This window comes from Dendrobium catenatum, unplaced genomic scaffold (assembly GCF_001605985.2).
Source record: "Dendrobium catenatum unplaced genomic scaffold, ASM160598v2 fragScaff_scaffold_743, whole genome shotgun sequence".
Taxonomy (NCBI): Eukaryota; Viridiplantae; Streptophyta; class Magnoliopsida; order Asparagales; family Orchidaceae; genus Dendrobium; species Dendrobium catenatum.
In genome coordinates this window covers 659551-678016 of record NW_021319205.1, presented here as the reverse complement: position 1 = coordinate 678016, position 18466 = coordinate 659551, and the positions used below count along the sequence as shown (strand labels likewise).

The 18466-nt window shown below is 33.4% G+C and overlaps 1 protein-coding gene across 1 annotated transcript; it reads left to right on the top strand.

The window, feature by feature from the left end:
• The first annotated feature begins 2170 nt into the window (after nucleotides 1-2170).
• Nucleotides 2171-17131, top strand: LOC110097493 (delta(24)-sterol reductase). Its single transcript, XM_020823873.2, has 3 exons — nucleotides 2171-2330; nucleotides 10581-11834; nucleotides 16429-17131. The coding sequence occupies exons 2-3, from the start codon at nucleotides 10596-10598 to the stop codon at nucleotides 16870-16872; spliced, it is 1683 nt and encodes a 560-aa protein (XP_020679532.1). The 5' UTR covers nucleotides 2171-2330; nucleotides 10581-10595; the 3' UTR covers nucleotides 16873-17131.
• The last annotated feature ends 1335 nt before the right edge of the window (nucleotides 17132-18466 follow it).

Sequence of the window (18466 nt, the reverse complement as noted above, 5' to 3'; positions counted from 1 at the left end):
ATCAGCCTCTTGTACTTCAAGAGAACACTAGTATAACTATTTCAACTGGGCGTGGCCCCATTGTTTTTCCCCTTTCAGGGTTTTCCACGTAAAAATCCCGGTGTTGCTATTTCTCCTCTGTTTGTGTACTAGATATTCGTACAATGCTGAGACGGAAGTGTTTTAACTCTATCGTCGCGTATATTCTAGTCTGAAACAGTAGTAAATAATATATAATTGAGCTTAATTAAGAAGATGTCAAAATATTATAATAGTAGACAACAAAGAATTATGTTAGAAAAAAATACATATTTTTAAAAAAATATCAAAATACTATGAATTATATAAAATGATATTTTAAGACTTTTATTGTACTACACTATTTTTAGTGGTTAAAATAAATTTTGGGGTAGACAAAAATTGCTATGTTTTTAAAATCACCATGTTAAAAATCTCAAATAAATACTCAAAATGTTCATAATATTGATCTCTATAACATACGAAAGGTTAAGTGGTGAAAATTTTGCAAATACAAAATTATTCGCATTTTTTATTAATGGAAATACAAATTTGATCAGAAAAATATAAAAAACTTAAAATCTTTGAAATCAGAAATAGGGTAAAGATTTCTTACAGCGAGACGAACAAATATCCCAACTGTCCCGACGAACAAAATCGCAATACGACTTCCAAATCTAGGTTTCTTCTTTCTCTTTCTCTCACAGCTTGTACACGATATATGTACACCATCTACATTTGTTTGTACACACACTGTGCACAAGCTTGTACACATAGTGTATAAGCTTTTACATCCAATGTATATAATTTGTTTATAATTTAAATTAATACATATATACATATATTGTATATGTACATTCCAAAGTTTAGTTTTTGTTGTGCGCAAAGCCTCAATATTTACAACTATTTGCGACTCCTTAGTTGATATATTATGCGATGAAATGGAGGAAGCTTAAAAGAATTTAAACAAAATTTGATTTATTGTGTTCCCTCCATTTGAATATTTGAGCATAATATACGCCTGATATGCATGATGTTATTAGCATGGGATGGTACCAGCAAGCCTTCATCATCAAGGGAAATAAGCTAAATTTTACAGTAAATGAAGTTGTACAAGGTGAAAAGCCCTTATACACACATTATGTACAACTTGTACACCATTGTGTATAACATGTCACAATGTGCATACGACTTACACACAATTTGTGTACAACGTTGTACACAATGTGCATACAATTTGTACACAGAGTTTGTACAAATTGTACATAGTGCGCTTATAATTTTTTATTTTGTATGTCAACATTATATGGAAGTTATGTAATAACCATATCAATTAAGGGCAATGAATTTCACTTGTACACACACTGCGTACACACTGTGCATAAGATTGTACACACTAAGAGTATACAGCTTGTACTCAGTCTATCTACAAGCTTGTGCACATAACACATAATGTGTAAGGTGTACATAGAATTTGTATAACCATCTAATACGTGTGTACAAGCTTCTGCTCAAGGGGATCCACAAAAGGCACAGAAATCCCCTGGTACAAAAACTTTGTACATGGTGTAAACAATGTCTATAGCCTTATGTGAGCATCACTATTTCCAGAGGATTTGTTTATGAACTTACCGTCTGGTCTTTGCACATAATAATTTCACCTTTGTTAGAGGGCAACAATTTCAATTTAAGAAGTTGTCATAATAATCTATTTCCATCTATTTTATATTAACGAATTCAAAGAATGTTGACTGCTTATAACTTATTTTTATAATTAGTATAAGTTGTTATCATTGATTTAGAATTTTTATTTTTAATTAAGAGTAGTTAAAGACGCTCTTGAAAAAATAAAATGGAAGAGAAAAGTTAGTTCTTTTATTTTAAGAAAATATAGGAGTGCGTTTTACCAAAAAGAAAAAAAAAAAGTAAAAAAAAAAAATGCTGTTGATGTTATGCACGACTATTACTGCAAAGCGCTGATCCGACGGTAAAAAACCACTTTGTACGGTATTTTCTACATCGCATTGTGCTGAGTTGTTTTGTGTAAGATCGTTCGCGTGATTGTCTCTTATGGTGTTGTCATGTGCTCTGTCTCGCAACAGTTTGATGGTAAATACGTAATATTATAGTACTGTAGGGTACTGTAGTTTACAGCCTGGCTAAACCCTTTCCGTCTATAAATTTAAAACGCCGATGCTTCTTGGCCTTACTTCAACGTCAGTTCCAGAATCCGCCTCCAAGCATCTCCGGCCCGGCGGCTGGAGATTTTACTCCGGCGGCTGCTGAAGCGAGTGTAGGGTAATCGAAGGAGGTTTGTGGGAAGATCGAGCGAGGTATGGTGTAAAACTGAGCTCTGCGGCGAATGCCGGATCTTTGTTCCGTACTTCCGTTAAGCGTGGTCCCTGTTTATTTTATGTTCTAGGGCTGCTTGGGTTTAGTTAAAGTAGGATTTTGTAGATCATTTGAATCCATACTTTGTTAATACCAGATGCAAACCTCTTGATTTTCCTAAAAAAAAAACCTGGTTAGCTTAACAGTGGAAAATGAGATTTAGCATAAATTCTGTTTGGATAGATTTAGTATAAATCTTGTTTGTATAGATTTAGCATAATTCCTCTTTGTCACTAGAAAATTATGGCTAAAACTTGAAACCACTGCATTGTCAGAAACTGCATTTGTTTACTCAGAACACGTGATCGCGCGCGAAGCTACGTGTTCTGATTTCCTCGAGATATGGACTCGGTCCCCACGATTAATAATTTAATAAAGCGTGACATTGGGATTTGATCAACCTTTCCTCGGTAATCCTTCGACGCAGAGCCGGATAGGTTTTAGGTCTCAGGATCTCAATTACCAGGTTGCGTTATCTTGGAGGTATGGAGGGGTTTCCCAAGTAAAACTTCATTTCTTCAGTTTGATTGGAAAAACCTGTTCTATCTTACCTGTTGTTATTCTCTTCTTTTTTTTCTTCTAAAAAATAGAAACTTAATTTGTTTTTCCCCTCAAAATTAAATATTTAAATTTGTTAATATGTTGTTTATTGAATCAAAATCCTAAAAATATGAAATCATTTACTATTTCCAGATTGTTTCCTTTCTTTTGTTTTTATTATCTCTGTCCTAGGATAATAATCTTTTGATATTTTTTTGGTAAAATATTGTATCAAAATATTCCAATATAATTTATATTAGTATACAACAATAAGCTTTTATCACACTATGTGGGGTTGGCTACATGAATCATTTTTCTTATCTTATTAAGAGTCGAATTCTCATCTAAATTTAATAAAGAAAGGTCATTTCCAATATTTTCTAACCAAGTCATTTTAGGTCTACCTCTACCTGTCTTAACTTAATTCAAATCTAATACATCTACTTTCTTAACCGGGTTATCGGAAGGTTGTTGTTTTTTGTGACCAAACCATCTTAGAAGACTCTCTCTAATATTATCTTCTACTGAAGCTATTTCAACTTTTTCAAGTATATGCTCATTTTGTATTCTGTCTCTAAGAGTAAAGCCACTCTTCCACCTGAACATCCTCATCTTTGCAACATTTAAATAAATATTATGCTTCTCTTTTAATGACCAACATTCCGCACCATAAAGCATTGAGGGTCTCACTACCAACTTATAAAATTTTCCCTTAAATTTGAGAGGGACTTTTCTATCACACAACAAGCCCCATGCATTCCTCCACTTCAACCATTCAACTTGAATTCTACTAATAATATCCTCATCTATTTCTCCATCACTCTTAACAATAGACCCAAAATATTTAAAATGCTTACTCTTATTAATGACTTGATCACCTGAAATCACAGTCCCTCCACTAGATCTATTATTACTAAAATTATATTCCACATATTTAGTTTTAGGTCTACTCAAATAAAAGCCTTTAAACTCTAAGATTTACATCCGTAATTTATGTTTACCTTCAACTCATTCTCTAGTCTTATCAACAAGAAGAATATCATCAGCAAAAAGCATACACCAGGCTACAACCTTTTGCCAATGTCTAATGAAAACATCCATAACTAAAGTAAAAAGATATGGGCTTAAGGTTGATCCTTGATGTAATACAATTGAAATAGGAAAATACTTGGTCAAACCACCTTGTGTTTGAACACAAGTACCAGCCTTTGCATACAAATTTTTAATGACTTGAACATAAACATTATTAACTCCTTTCTTTTCAAGAAAATTCTTTATAGCACTTCTCTTGGAATTTTATCATATGCTTTCTCTAAATCAATAAATATCATATGTAGATCCTCCTTATTCTCTATATTTTTCTATCAAATCTCTCAATAAATATATGACTTTCATAGTAGACTTACCCGATATGAATCCAAATTGATTTTCAGAAACAATAGTATCACGCTGCAATCTACGCTCCATATTTGCTCTCATAGTTTTAAAGTATGACACATTAACTTAATTCCTCTATAATTCACACAATCTTGTGCATCACATTTATTCTTAAAATTAGGAATCAACGCATTTATTCTCCACTCATTTAGCATCTTTTTAACCTTCAAAATAATATTAAAAAGATTAGTAAGCCAAAAAACCTTTATCTTCTAAGTATTTCCACACCTTTATTTGAATATCATCAGATCTAACAATATTTTCACATTTCATTTTCTTTAAAGCCTTTTTAACTTCAATTTTACTAGTACGCCAAAAAAATAAAAATCTTCATTTTCATTTAGAGTACTAATGTCACTAAAGTCAATCGCATTCCCATAATCTTCTTTGAAAAGTTTAGCAAAATATCTCATCCATTTTTGTTGAACATCCTCTTCTAATAAAAGTATTTTTTGATCATCCTTAATATATTTCACTTTAACTAAATTCTTACTACTCATATTTCTTTGTTTAGCTAATTTGTACATATATCTTTTATCTTTTTTAATATCTAATTTATTATATAAATCATTAAAAGCTAAAATTTTTATATTGCAAATTGCTTTCTTAGACTCCTTATGGGCTCTTTATATCTTTTTCAATTATCATAATTTTTACAGCTAAACAATTTTTTTTATCAAATATACTTATTTTTTAATTTTTTTTTCACATTTTGATTTCACCATTAAATATTTTTACTATTGGTAACTTTTCTCTTTGATACTCCAAACACATTTTTTGTAACATTTTTAGTATCACTATCAACTTTTTTCTACATAACATTAACTTTCTCATACACAGACAAAATCTTAAAATATAGAATTTTACTCTCAAAAATATTTTTGTTAATATTCTTTAATTGCTTTCATTTAATCATAGAATAATGATTTATTTTATATTTTATCTTTTGCCTCTTCTTCTTAAAGTTTAAAATTAATAATTAATATTGAGTGCATAAATTTTGGCTCGGAATAATTTTACAATCTAAATGATATATTTTTTTAATAAAATATTATATAAAAAATTTTGATAGAATTTTTATTAATATGAGTTTGAAAATTATTAAATTTATTTTTATTACATTATAAAAATAAATCTATTCATTTTCAAATCAAGCAAAACAAATTTAATAATTTTTAAATTCATACAAATTGGGATATTCTGACAAATTTAATTAACTTAGCTTAAATTAATTTACTAATTAATTGAATAAAAAAATCAAATTAGAAATTCAATCTTTAAATAATTTAATAATTAATTAACCTAATTAAAAATAATAATAAATTAAAATTTTAATAAATCTTCAAACAAATTAAATTTTAAAGCTAAAAAAATCTTTAACTAATATTTAATATTTTTAAAAAATTTAAAATTAAATATAAGCTTTTAAACAGATGTTAGCACATAATGAATAAAATTAATGTTGAAAGTAAAATTAGCAAGTAAAGATAAATACTGCAAGCGGAGCAAAGTGCTGGAAAGCTAGTAAAGAACAAACAACAATGCTAAAGTAGCGTAACAAACAACTGTAATAGAAAACGTTACGAGCATAAAATAATAAACACACTACTGAAAGCTAAAGTAGAAAATAATTGTTGGCTAGTAAGTGTCAAAATAATAATTGCATGTTAGTACTGAGGCAAAGCTGACAATATAAGATGCTGATGCTGGTGTCTAAACACTGAAGCGTGTAAAACATTAAACTCCTAACACCCCAACAACTTTCAATGGAAGCCATAAGTTTGACTTAAGGGGAAAGCTTTAGGTAAAAATGACCTAACCTCATCTCTGATTAACACTTTGACAACTTTTAATAGAAGCCACAGTTTGACTTATGAGGGAAATGCCTAGATAACCCTAGACCCCTTACACAAGCATCCTAGAATATAGAGTTAGGTTGTAAGACCTATCATATGGGCCACTTAGCTTACAGGGCTAGGTCGTAAGACTTGTCGTCAGACAACATTTAAGAAAGCAATAAGACTTATCCAACCAAAACTCTCATGCATCCTAGTCTATAGGGCTAGGTTGTAAGACCTATCATACAGGTCACTTAGCTTACAGGGTTAGGTCGTAAGACCAGTCATCATGCAACTTCTAAGGAAGCCTAAGACCTATCCATTCAAAACTCTCGAGCATCTTAGTCTATAGGGTTAATTTATAAGAGTCGTTATTTGGGTCACCTCTAATAGAGACCGTAAGACCCACTATTAGGGGTACTTTCAAATGAAAGTCATAAACTCCTACCTAAATACAATCACACGGGAATCAATAGTTGTTAGTATTGATAGACTGAAATCCATGATATGTCCGAGACGACGGAACCTTGGGATCCTAATCAGTTACCATAGGGCCTGGCCCAGTTTGAATGAATCCACTAATATTTGCAATCGATTACAAATGAGGCCCTTCCTTGGGAGAAGAAATTGGCTTGATGGTACAAATGTACATCATATAGAGCACATTACATGGTGAGATTTACAATATAGACATGTTTGTTTGGTCGGCACGACCATAGTCGATAAGATAGTGGTCGGAAAGACCATTGTCTGGTTATAGAGGTCGGAAGGACCGTAGTAGGTAACGAAGGTCGGAAGAACCGTAGATGGCAGGAGATAGTGGTCCAAAAGATCGTAATTGGTAGGAGACTGGAGTCAAAAAGACTGTTATTTGGTGATGGAGATCGGAAGGACTGTAGTAGGTTACGGAGGTCGGAAGGACCGTAGTCGGTAGGAGACAGGGGTTCGAAAAACCGTAGTTAACAGAAGATCGAGGTCAGAAATACCGTTGTCTGGTGATGGAGGTTGGAAGGACTGTAATAGATTACGGAGGTGGTGTTTTGGTAGAGCATAGGGCCTCAAGTGGTGGTCCGGCGGAGCAACGACGTCAGGCGGTGGTCCGGTGGAGGTGAGGGCCTCAAGTTGTGGTCTGGCGAGGGTGAGGGCCTCAAGCAGTGGTCAGGCAGTGGTCTGGCGGAGGTGAGGGTCTCAAGTGGTGGTTCGGCGGAGCAACGACGTCAGGCGGTGGTTCGATTAAGGTGAGGGCCTCAAGTGGTGGTCCGGCGAGGGTGAGTGTCTCAAGTGGTGGTACGGCGGAGCAACGACGTAAGACGGTGGTCCGACGAAGGTGAGGGCCTCAAGTGGTGGTCCGGCGAGGGTGAGGGTGTAATGTCCCATGATCTAAGTGAAAGAATATATATATATATATATATATATATTTATATATTTATTTATTTATTTATATTTATTTATTTATTTATTCCAGATCAATACAAACATCTAGAGTTGATATTGCATTAAAGAATGTAAATAAAATATAAAACATAATCGACATTATGACAGTTCATAATTACAATCCACAAGTAGCTACCAGAAGAATATATACAATGGCCACACTGGCTACAAAAATACATGAACCAAAAGCTAACAAAAATTATATTAGTGTCAGTATAAAGCTTCACGCGGCAGGCTATTTACATGAAATCAATTAATCACATATAATTAGCCTAAAAAGCCCAACAGGACATCAAAATCTAAAACTGAATTCAAAACACGGTAAAAGAGCAATATGCATATTAAGGATCAAATCATAGAAGTAGCAGTTGTATGATCATTGAATATGTGCAAGAATAATAAAACTCAAATACAGTAGCAGAAGAATCTGTAAATAATAAAATACTACATAACGAAAGCCAGTAAAGCAGTAAATTAATACGAATGTCAAATTTATAAAACAATCGTCGTATCCATAATATCAATCAATATAAAATCATATAAAACGTCAAATCAAAACATCATTAATGACTGTTGAAATCAAATCAATGTAGTAAAATCATAATTGAAGGTACACATGCTATCCAGTTATTCTTTATCGCTTGCTCAGTGTATCACATGCATAAGATCAGTAAAGTGAAACAATAATATCAAATAGTATTAGTGTCTATATCAGTAACATTAGTAATCCGATGGTAGGAATAATAGAGTAATGCAATAACAGTAAGTCCGTGCAGTAAAAATAAATCTATACAATATTAAGAAAGATGCCTCAGAAATATGGATTTCAGTTGTCATACTAAACAAGTAGAAGTCCTGGCTATCACTCTGTTTTTAAGTGTTAGAATCAGTGTTAGTAAACCGTTGTTCAGTAAATAGAGTTGTCACCCTTTGCTTGTTGGCATAGTAATAATCTCCTTATAACTCTCAATCTGTGCATCACGTGAATTATTATAGGATAACACCAAACCGTAGTATTTAAAGGAAAGTTCGTTGGCACACCATCTTATAGGTAAATCAATCTTCAACCAACGGGTCAACCAGTCTTTACTTGTTTGTTTCACACACGTATAATATTATCAATATATAACAGTAATAGCGACCGACTATTACTCAAACACATATCCACATCCATTTTCAATGCATTATAACAAATATTGTAAAATTAAACTTAATTAAAAAGATGCCAAAATGTCATAACTGTATTCAACAAAGAATTCTATTAGAGTAAAATGCACATTTGCATAAAATTACTAAATTATCAGAGATAATATAAAACGACATTTTAATACTTTTATTCTACCACGCTAGTATTTTTAGGGATCAAAATAAATTTTGGAGTAGACAAAAATTCCTATATTTTCAAAATAACCAGGTGAAAAATCTCAAATAAATACTCAAAATACTCATAATCACAGTCTCTATAACATACAAAAAGTTACGCACTGAAAGTTTTGTCAGTACAAAGTTATGCACGTTTTTCAGTAACGAAAACTCAAATTTGAGCGAAAAAATACCAAAAACACAAAATATTTGAAATCAGAAATAGGCTATGGATTCCTTACAGAAAGACGAGCGATTATCTCAACTACGACGACGGACGAAAATCATACCACGGACTCCAAAATCTAGCTTCCTCTTTCTCTCTCCTCACAAAACCTTCTTAAAACCCTCACGGCTTCTCTGTTTGCTGAATGACTTCAGGGAGAAGGTTTTAAAATCATTTGAGTGACTTTAGATATTTTAGAATAAAATAATAATACAATATTATATAATTAATTTAAATAATTTCTTTTAGTATAAAATTCAAATAATTCATTTCAGGACTCAGAAAATTACATAAAAATATTCATAAAATAAATCATAATATTTAAAAAATATCGATAAAATCGGTTTATAAAATAGACACCTAAGCTCCCGAAATCCTAATTTGTACCGACATGTACAAATTCTTTAAAGATTTTCATCAGTGTCCAAAAATTACAAAAAATTTATAAAAGTAAAGTACTTCAATCAAAATACTATGCGAAGACGGATTACAATTTGGAGTTATAATGAATCCCGAAAAAAATGGGCAAATCAAAACACAGGATATTACAGAGGGCCTCAAGTGGTGGTCCGACGAAACTCCGGCGGTGGTCGAGGAGGAGCTTATTCCTTCTCTTCCTTCTCTTCTCTTCTTCTCTTCTTGCTTCGGTCCCCTCACAATAGAAATGAGGGGTCTATTTATAGATTTCCTGGAGTGGCATGGCCCGTAAGCAGATGAGAGATCAAGGGTAAATGCGGAGTTGTTGGATGAACGGCCGATGTTGAATCCCTTGATCATGTACCGTTCGCCAGACATTTGAAGGTCTTAATGATGTCGTAATTCGGGGATCTTGGGCTCGTTGGATTTGTCTCGTCGAGCCGCTTGATTCGACTATAAGCATGTCATTTTTGGAAACCGTTTGGTAATCCAAATTGTGGTTCAAACCCTCCAACAACGCTTCAGACCCTTGATTTGGACCCATTTGGGCTCGGATTGAGTTGAATTTGGTGTCGTTGGGTTCGTATTTTTGAGACATTTAGTTCGACTATAAGTTTGCTGAAATCGGAGTTTGGATGGTCCCAATTTTAATTTCGGAAGTTTCCAACCTGATTTTGCATTGAGATTCGTGCTCGATTAAGATAATTTTTTTGATGACGTATCAATTAGGTTGTTACAGGTTAGCAGTATGGAGATATTCTGGTTTAGTCTATCACAATTGTTGGCTCCCCAATTTTACTTATCCGTCTCATTTTATTTTGTCTATATATTAATTGTCTGATTAATTTTTCTATTCAGCTATATACTACTTATGTTGAAGTCTTTGTTGGAACAGCAGTTGCTGGACCTTACACATTTAATCTTTTTCCTTTTCTCAGCACAAAGTATTAACTATGTCGGATCTTCGGGCACCGCTTCGACCGAAAAGGAAGAAGGATATTGTGGACTTTTTGGTTCACTTCCGATGGATACTTGTCATCTTTGTTGTCCTCCCAATTTCTTTTACTGTCTACTTCCTTACTTACGTTGGTGATGTAAAATCTGCAATGAAATCTGAGAAAAAACGACAGGAGGAACATGAAGAAAATGTCAAGAAAGTTGTGAATCGTCTCAAACAAAGAAATCCAACGAAAGATGGTCTTGTGTGCACTGCCAGAAAGCCATATATTGCAGTGGGCATGAGGAATGTTGATTATAAACGTGCTAGGCATTTCGAGGTTGATTTGGCAGCATTTAGAAATATCCTCGAAATTGATAAAGAGAGGATGGTTGCCAAGGTGGAGCCTCTTGTTAATATGGGCCAAATTACAAGAGCTACTGTTCCGATGAATTTAGCCCTTGCTGTTGTCGCTGAGCTTGATGATCTCACGGTTGGTGGTCTAATCAATGGCTATGGCATAGAAGGAAGCTCTCATATATACGGTTTGTTCTCTGATACTGTTGTTGCTCTAGAGGTTGTGCTTTCTGATGGACGTGTGGTCAGGGCAACAAAAGATAATGAGTACTCAGACCTTTTCTATGCTATTCCATGGTCTCAAGGAACACTTGGGCTCTTGGTTTCTGCAGAGATTAAGCTCATACCTGTTAAAGAGTACATGAAACTAACTTACAAACCAGCAAGAGGAAACTTGAAAGAACTTGCACAGGTATATGCTGATTCTTTTGCACCAAGAGATGGAGACCAATCAAAGGTTCCTGATTTTGTTGAGGCGATGATATACAATCCTACGGAAGGTGTCTTCATGACTGGAGTATATGCTTCTAAGGAAGAGGCAAAGAAAAAAGGAAATGTAATCAACAACCAAGGATGGTGGTTTAAGCCCTGGTTTTACCAACATGCTCAGAAAGCACTAAAGAAGGGTGAGTTTGTTGAATACATTCCAACCAGAGAATATTATCATAGGCACACAAGATGTCTGTATTGGGAGGGAAAGCTTATATTGCCATTTGCCGATCAATGGTGGTTCAGGTGGCTTCTTGGTTGGATAATGCCTCCAAAGGTTTCACTGCTTAAGGCCACACAGGGAGATGCTATTAGGAATTATTATCATGACAGGCATGTGATACAAGACTTGTTGATTCCTCTTTACAAAGTTGGAGATGCTCTTGAATTTGTTCACCAGGAAATGGAGGTAACTCTGTCTCACAACTTTCATTAAATAGAGGATATATTTTGTACATAATTATGATAAAATATCTTTTTGTTAAATTGTGAAGGTATTTCCTTAATATCATTTTCTTATACAATGCACTACATATTGGATTAATTATTAAACTTGTTTATGAACTTTTTTTGTCATGATTTGGAGTTATTTTACAAGAACTTTCGTGTTGCCATCATTTTTTGGGGGTTTTCCTTTATAATTTCATGCATTATTTGTTCACCATATCTGCAAAACCCTGAATAGCAGTGATTTATTATTATGATGCTCTATCATTATGACAATACGTTGTTATCCTTTTTTTGCTCACTTTTCATGCTATAAATAGGCCTTGTATATATTTCTTGTTTCCATCATATTTTTTAGGGTTTCCTTTTAAATTTTGCTTCATTACGAGTATTACCATAAATATTTCATAGTACTTGCAAATCTCTGAATACCAATAATTCATTATCATGATACTCTATCATTATGGAGAATATTTTATATTCCTTTTGTTCTCCATTTTTCCTAACAAATAATTTTTGTTTATGTTGTATATTCATAAAAAAATAGAGATCAATTTCTTTCCAACTTCTGCTATTCGTAACATGGTATTATAAGCTAAAATAGTGCTTTATTTTCCCAAAAGCCACATTTTGTCGACGCCTTTGAGATCTTCTTCATTATCACAATCTACCACTGTTGGGGCCTCTTTTTGGCGATTCCACCTACTTTCAACATAACTTGTTGTCAATCACTGTATACTCCATGCGTTCTTGGCACCATCACAATCGTCTACTAACTTGATCATGATTTTGTGTTGCTCAATCATAGGCAGCTTGCTATCATGATCTTGTGGTCACATTGACGTTCCAATCCCTGCCCATTGTTGATCGCCACATTCCTTCTATGCAAAATCATAACTGCTAATCACTCATCATCACTTCCACTAAATCTAGAAAATTTGTTTGTCCCGCGATCATGATCTGTCACTTGCCCTTTGTTATCTAACTTGCTTTTTTTTTTTTAAGGTCGTTCATGACTCTTTGCTGATATAATAACTCCAAGGAAGCATCATTCAAGTGCTTGAACCCATTTAGGGATGCAATAGATCATAACTCAATTTGTGCCTCAAGTTTTATTCATATAACTAAAATTCGATCTACAACCTCTTTGATTTATGACTTTGCTATGTGGCTCTATTCAACTATCTACTATCTTGCTCTCTTCTACCATGCAATCCTAGTCAATTGCACTTTGAATCCCATCAAAGCTCACTATTTTACTTAGTTCAAAGAACTGCCATTCATTCTATTGCGATTACTCTAAATTCCTCCAATTATACTCTCTAGAGTAAGGAAATGTCTATATTTTTTCAGGGGATATTAAATTTAGGAGTATGTTTGTCAAAGAATTTGCACTCACCAGACTTCTAGATGAATATGATTAAATTGTTCTCAAATGTGAAAAGGATTAAGTTGCAACAAATCATAAGGTTATTAGCTAAATCAGTATCACATCCACTCCTACCATTCACTCTCATCTTCGTAGCTATTATACAACTAAGGTTGTTTGGGATTTTCTTGCCACTCAATTCTCTACTAGTGGGCTGTAACGTTGACATCTACTGTCACATTCTTCATAATCTCAGAGTGGCCCCTAGAAAACCATCAATGCTATTTCAGCTGAAAGTTACCTATTTAGGCCCAACTTAATCCAGCCTTGGTCAAAGTTAATATTCGGGCTATTCTTGATCATTAAGAACATGATCGCTCATTCATTTCCCGGTGGTTTTCTCTATTCTACAAAACAATTTAGGTGTATTTGTTCCATTGCAAGCCTTCTTTCCCCAAGTTGGATATCGCCATAATTAAATATAACTTTAAGAAAACATGCCTTGGCACATCAAAAGTTTGTCATTTATGAATCTTCTATTATTGATTTTGCTTTGTTACGTTTGTTTCTGGATCTCGCTTTGAGCTAGCTTATTCATAGTTGTCTTGAATGAAAATGTTGCCATTGCTTCAAATTGATTCATGACACCACATTAATGAATGTTTCAAAGCCCATCTTATACAATCTCCTGGAACTCATTCCACTTGAATTATATTTTTAAGTCTCATGCGTTTTATGTCATCAAGTCATCTGTTATATCAATCGTTTAATCTACACTATAAATGGCATTAAACGGTCCGTCACTCATACTCATATGTCATCTCTTATTTTATCTTTTCTTTACACATGCCTAACTATCCTAATAAAAACTCAATCTTGTTTTTGTTAGGCAATTATATGAACTTAGATGCGATGTTATAATTTCTCTAGATATCTTATGCAGCAGGATCTTGGTACAGGGTAGATTCTTAGGATATGATGTAGAGATGGTCGTTTGTTTGCTCTTATCAATCTCAATATACCATCATATGTTTCTTCTATGGGTATCCGTTGTTTCCACCACTTCCACAGCATTCAATCTTTGACATTTTCGTCTTGAACATGTTTTGTCTGGCTCATTATATAAATTTGTTTCATGGTCATTAGTGATCAGTCCACAATTATATCAATGTTTGTAGTTCATTTTAAACGTCAAAACAATTAGATTTACTTTTTTTTTTAACGAAGGTAACCCCTATGCTAATGCCCCATTTGATCTTGTTGAAACATATGGACCTAGCCTGCATCCTACTATGGGTAGTTTTTGATATTTTATTACCTTTATTAATGATTATTTTTGTTTTAGTTTGCTTTTATTTATTAAAAAAAATTAGAATTTTTTGAATTTATTTTAATTTTATTGCTATGATTCATACTAAATTTTCATGTTTTATAAAATTTCCCTATTTTTTTTGTTGATAAGACTAGAGTGGGAGTTGAAGAAAAACTTGAATTATGGAGCTCAACTTTAGAGTCTAAAGATTTTCATTTGAGTAGATCTAAAGCAAATACATAAAGTGTACTTTTTGTAGTAATTGATCTAGTGGGGGGATTATGACTTTGGATGATCAAATTATTAATAAGAGTATACATTTTAGATATGTTGGATCTATTGTTCAAAATGATGGTGAAATAAATGGGGATATTTTTAGTAGAATTCAAGTTGGATTGTTGAAGGGGAGGAATGCATCGGGACAATTGTGTGACAGAAAAGTATCCCGCAAACTAAAAGGAAAATTTAATAAGATAGTGGTCAAACAATGCTTTATGGCACATAATGTTGGCTAAGATGTGGATGCTCGGGTAGATGAGTGACTTGACTCTTTGAGACATAATGAAATAAATATATACGTGAAAAGGTTGGAGTAGCTCCAGTGATTGATAAGGTTAGAGAGAGTTACCTTAGATGATTTGGACACCTAAAATATCGGCCTTCTGAAGACCCAGTTGGGAGAGCAAATGTATTAGATTTAGTCTATGTTAATAAAGGTAGGTAGACCTAGAAATGCTTGGTTATAAAATATTTGAAATGTCCTTTTTTTTAATAGATTAATGAGAAATTGACTCTTAAATAATGAAGAAAAAGGATTCATGTTCTTGGCATCACAAAGTGGAATTAAGGGTTGTTGCTGTATAAAATCTCCCTACTTTGAGGCAAAATATAACTTTCAATACTTTTGTATTGTTATATATCTTCAGAATGGTCAAGTTGAATATGAGCATCATCATATTCTTGGCATCACTCAAGTTTTAATTCTTTTAACCTCATTTCTTGAGTATTGTTCGGTGAAAACCACTCTATCTATGCCATAATCATATTCTCTGCACCAACATTGCCAAATAATGTCCCCTATGCACGTCTTTATGGAAAGGTCCAAAACTTCTCTGTTGTTTGAATTTTTGGTTTTGCTTGCTCTTTTATTCTTCAAACTTCTGTGTGAAACAACTATCAAAGTTTATAAAGTCTTTATTTCTTCTAATTGATGATTCATCTACAACTATACTTCCTGAACAAACACCTCATCCAGTTCCTGATGTCCTTAATTTCGTCAATCTACTCATTTTGCTAAAGTTAATCCTCTATCTTATCTTCAAGAAAATTTGCATTATTACCCAACTATCTTTCTGCTTATTTCCGAAGCCTCATATTTATGATGAGATCTCTGTTGACTCTCAATGTAAGTCATGCAGGAACAACTTAATGAGTTATGCCAAACTTTTGCTTGTTGATATTTTATTTGCCTCTTTGGATTTGCAGGGCATAAATCCCTGCATTGCAGAATGCTTTAAATTGTTTTGTACTTCTTTTACTGCCCTCTTTTATGCCTATACACAGGCCTTTTATATGATGTATATTCATCAAGAAATAGAGATTAAGGCTTCGTTTGGGACTACTTTCTTTCTGCTTCTTAATGTAGCTTTTTAGTATAAATTTTTTAATTTTTTACTAAAAAATTACTTTATAAAGCATTAAGACAGCCATCCCAACAAATTTTTGTACTAAAAAACTACTTTATAAAGAAGAATTGTTTATACTATCTTGTATTATCTACTTCTATTGCTTTTGTTATAGCTTTATAGATCCAAAATGATTTGAGAGAAATCACCAACGAATGCTTCAATTCTGAGCTAATTTGAATCTTACCAGGTTTATCCCATCTGGCTCTGTCCGCATCGCCTGTTCAAACTCCCTCTGAAAACCATGGTGTTTCCAGAAGCAGGCTTTGAACTCCACCACAGGCAGGGAGACACGAGCTACGCCCAAATGTTTACCGACGTCGGCGTATACTATGCTCCGGGACCGGTCCTTAGAGGCGAGGAATACAATGGCGCGGAGGCTGTTCATCATCTCGAGCAGTGGCTGATTGAAAACCATGGATTCCAACCCCAGTACGCAGTTTCTGAACTCAGTGAGAAGGATTTCTGGAGAATGTTTGATGGGAGCCTCTATGAGCAATGCCGCAGGAAATATGGCTCTGTGGGAACCTTTATGAGCATCTACTACAAGTCAAAGAAAGGCAGAAAGACTGAGAAGGAAGTTCAGGAAGCTGAGGCTGCTATCCTCGAACCTGCAGAAGCTGAAGTGGCCTAAGCGATCTGCTAATGTCAGGGAATAAAGAATCTCAACTTAAGGTCGGATTCTTTGGCTAGCTTTTATTCCAAGATTGGCAGGTTTTATCCTCTCTCTCTTTGAAGGTAGTTTTCTTGTTTGTCTTTTGGTATTTCTGTTATTGAATGGGTTGTGCTTCTGCGCTTTCCTGTTTCCTGTTTCTTGTTTACTAGTTATCGGAACGGAACCTGACTGATAATTTTGCTAATATTTTCGAATGCTTATTGGAATTGCTATAATATGGGTTTACTTCTGCTTATTTGCTTATTAGCTTTTGTTTTGTTCTGCTGATTTTTTGCGCGTTTTTTTATTACTTGTTTAGCATCTTATTTTTTTACCCAGGTAAATTAAATTGTACTAAATGAAGCCTTAAATTGTTGAGAAATTATTTTGTGCGAATACCAGACTGAGAGAGCCGCTCGGATTTGCTGAATTTTTGCTGCACTTTTGTAAAAATTTATTAAATAATTGAATATTTATTATGTTTTTGCAAAAGAACAATAAAAGTCCAATAAAAATGCATTCATAGTTGAATATTTGCAATTCTTTTACCGACCTTTTGTTAAAACGTAGCAAATTCGTGCGGTTCTTTCCGTCCAGTGTCCGCACATAATAATTTTTCTAAATTGTTGACCTACTTCCTGGTGATGATTTTTGTTCATCAAGCTGGAGGATATGTTTTCTCCAATGGATAAATTAACATTATTCTTGTCAGTATTTATCAAATCTCACTGTCACTTATTGTTGTCAGTTTTTATCAAATCTCACTGTCTCTGCATCAAAACTCTTAGATTGTCTTTGTACTACTTTTGTGCTAACTTTTTCAAATAAATGGGATGGGGACCATAGAAAATGATTGATGGTGTTTTGGGGTTTGAGCAATATTACAAATGAGATGTGGCAAATGGGAAAGTCAAAATAGAGAGAGGCTTTGTTGCGTCTCTCATTTTTATTCTATTTTTCTTTCATTTATTTCGTCTATTGCCACCCCATTTAAAGTTAATCAAGGTATTCATGCGGGCAGAGTGGCATTTATCTTTCTGCTTTTCTGTGGTAAGTATAACAACAAGAGAATGCCTTTGGTGACAAGAGGCGAGCTATTGTTGATCATCCAATACTTTTGGCGAGCTATTGTTAGGTGGTGGGTGACTTTTTATATCTTTTAGGTTTTATTTGGGACGACTTTATTATTGCTTTTTAAAGCAATTTTTTAGTATAAAAATTTAAATTTTTATATTAGAAAGCTGTTTTAAGAAGCAATAAAAAAGTTGTTCCAAACAAAACCTTAATTTAATTTAATAGCTTATTATTTAAGATCAAATTAAGGTTAGTGCTTAGGTGGAAAACTAGATTACTAGAGGGTTGCTCTAATGTAGGGATTGTAATATTGGTGTAAGTTTTTCCTTCACCTATGAAGGGATATTTATATTTTACAAAAGCTTGAAGTGTTACAAATGTTTTTTTTTTTTTTTTTTTTTTTTTTTTTTTTTTTGAAATTCTTAGATTTTCCTATGAAACTTCTTGATTATTTAATACAATGAATTGCATTTATTTTTTAGAAAATTTATAAATCTTC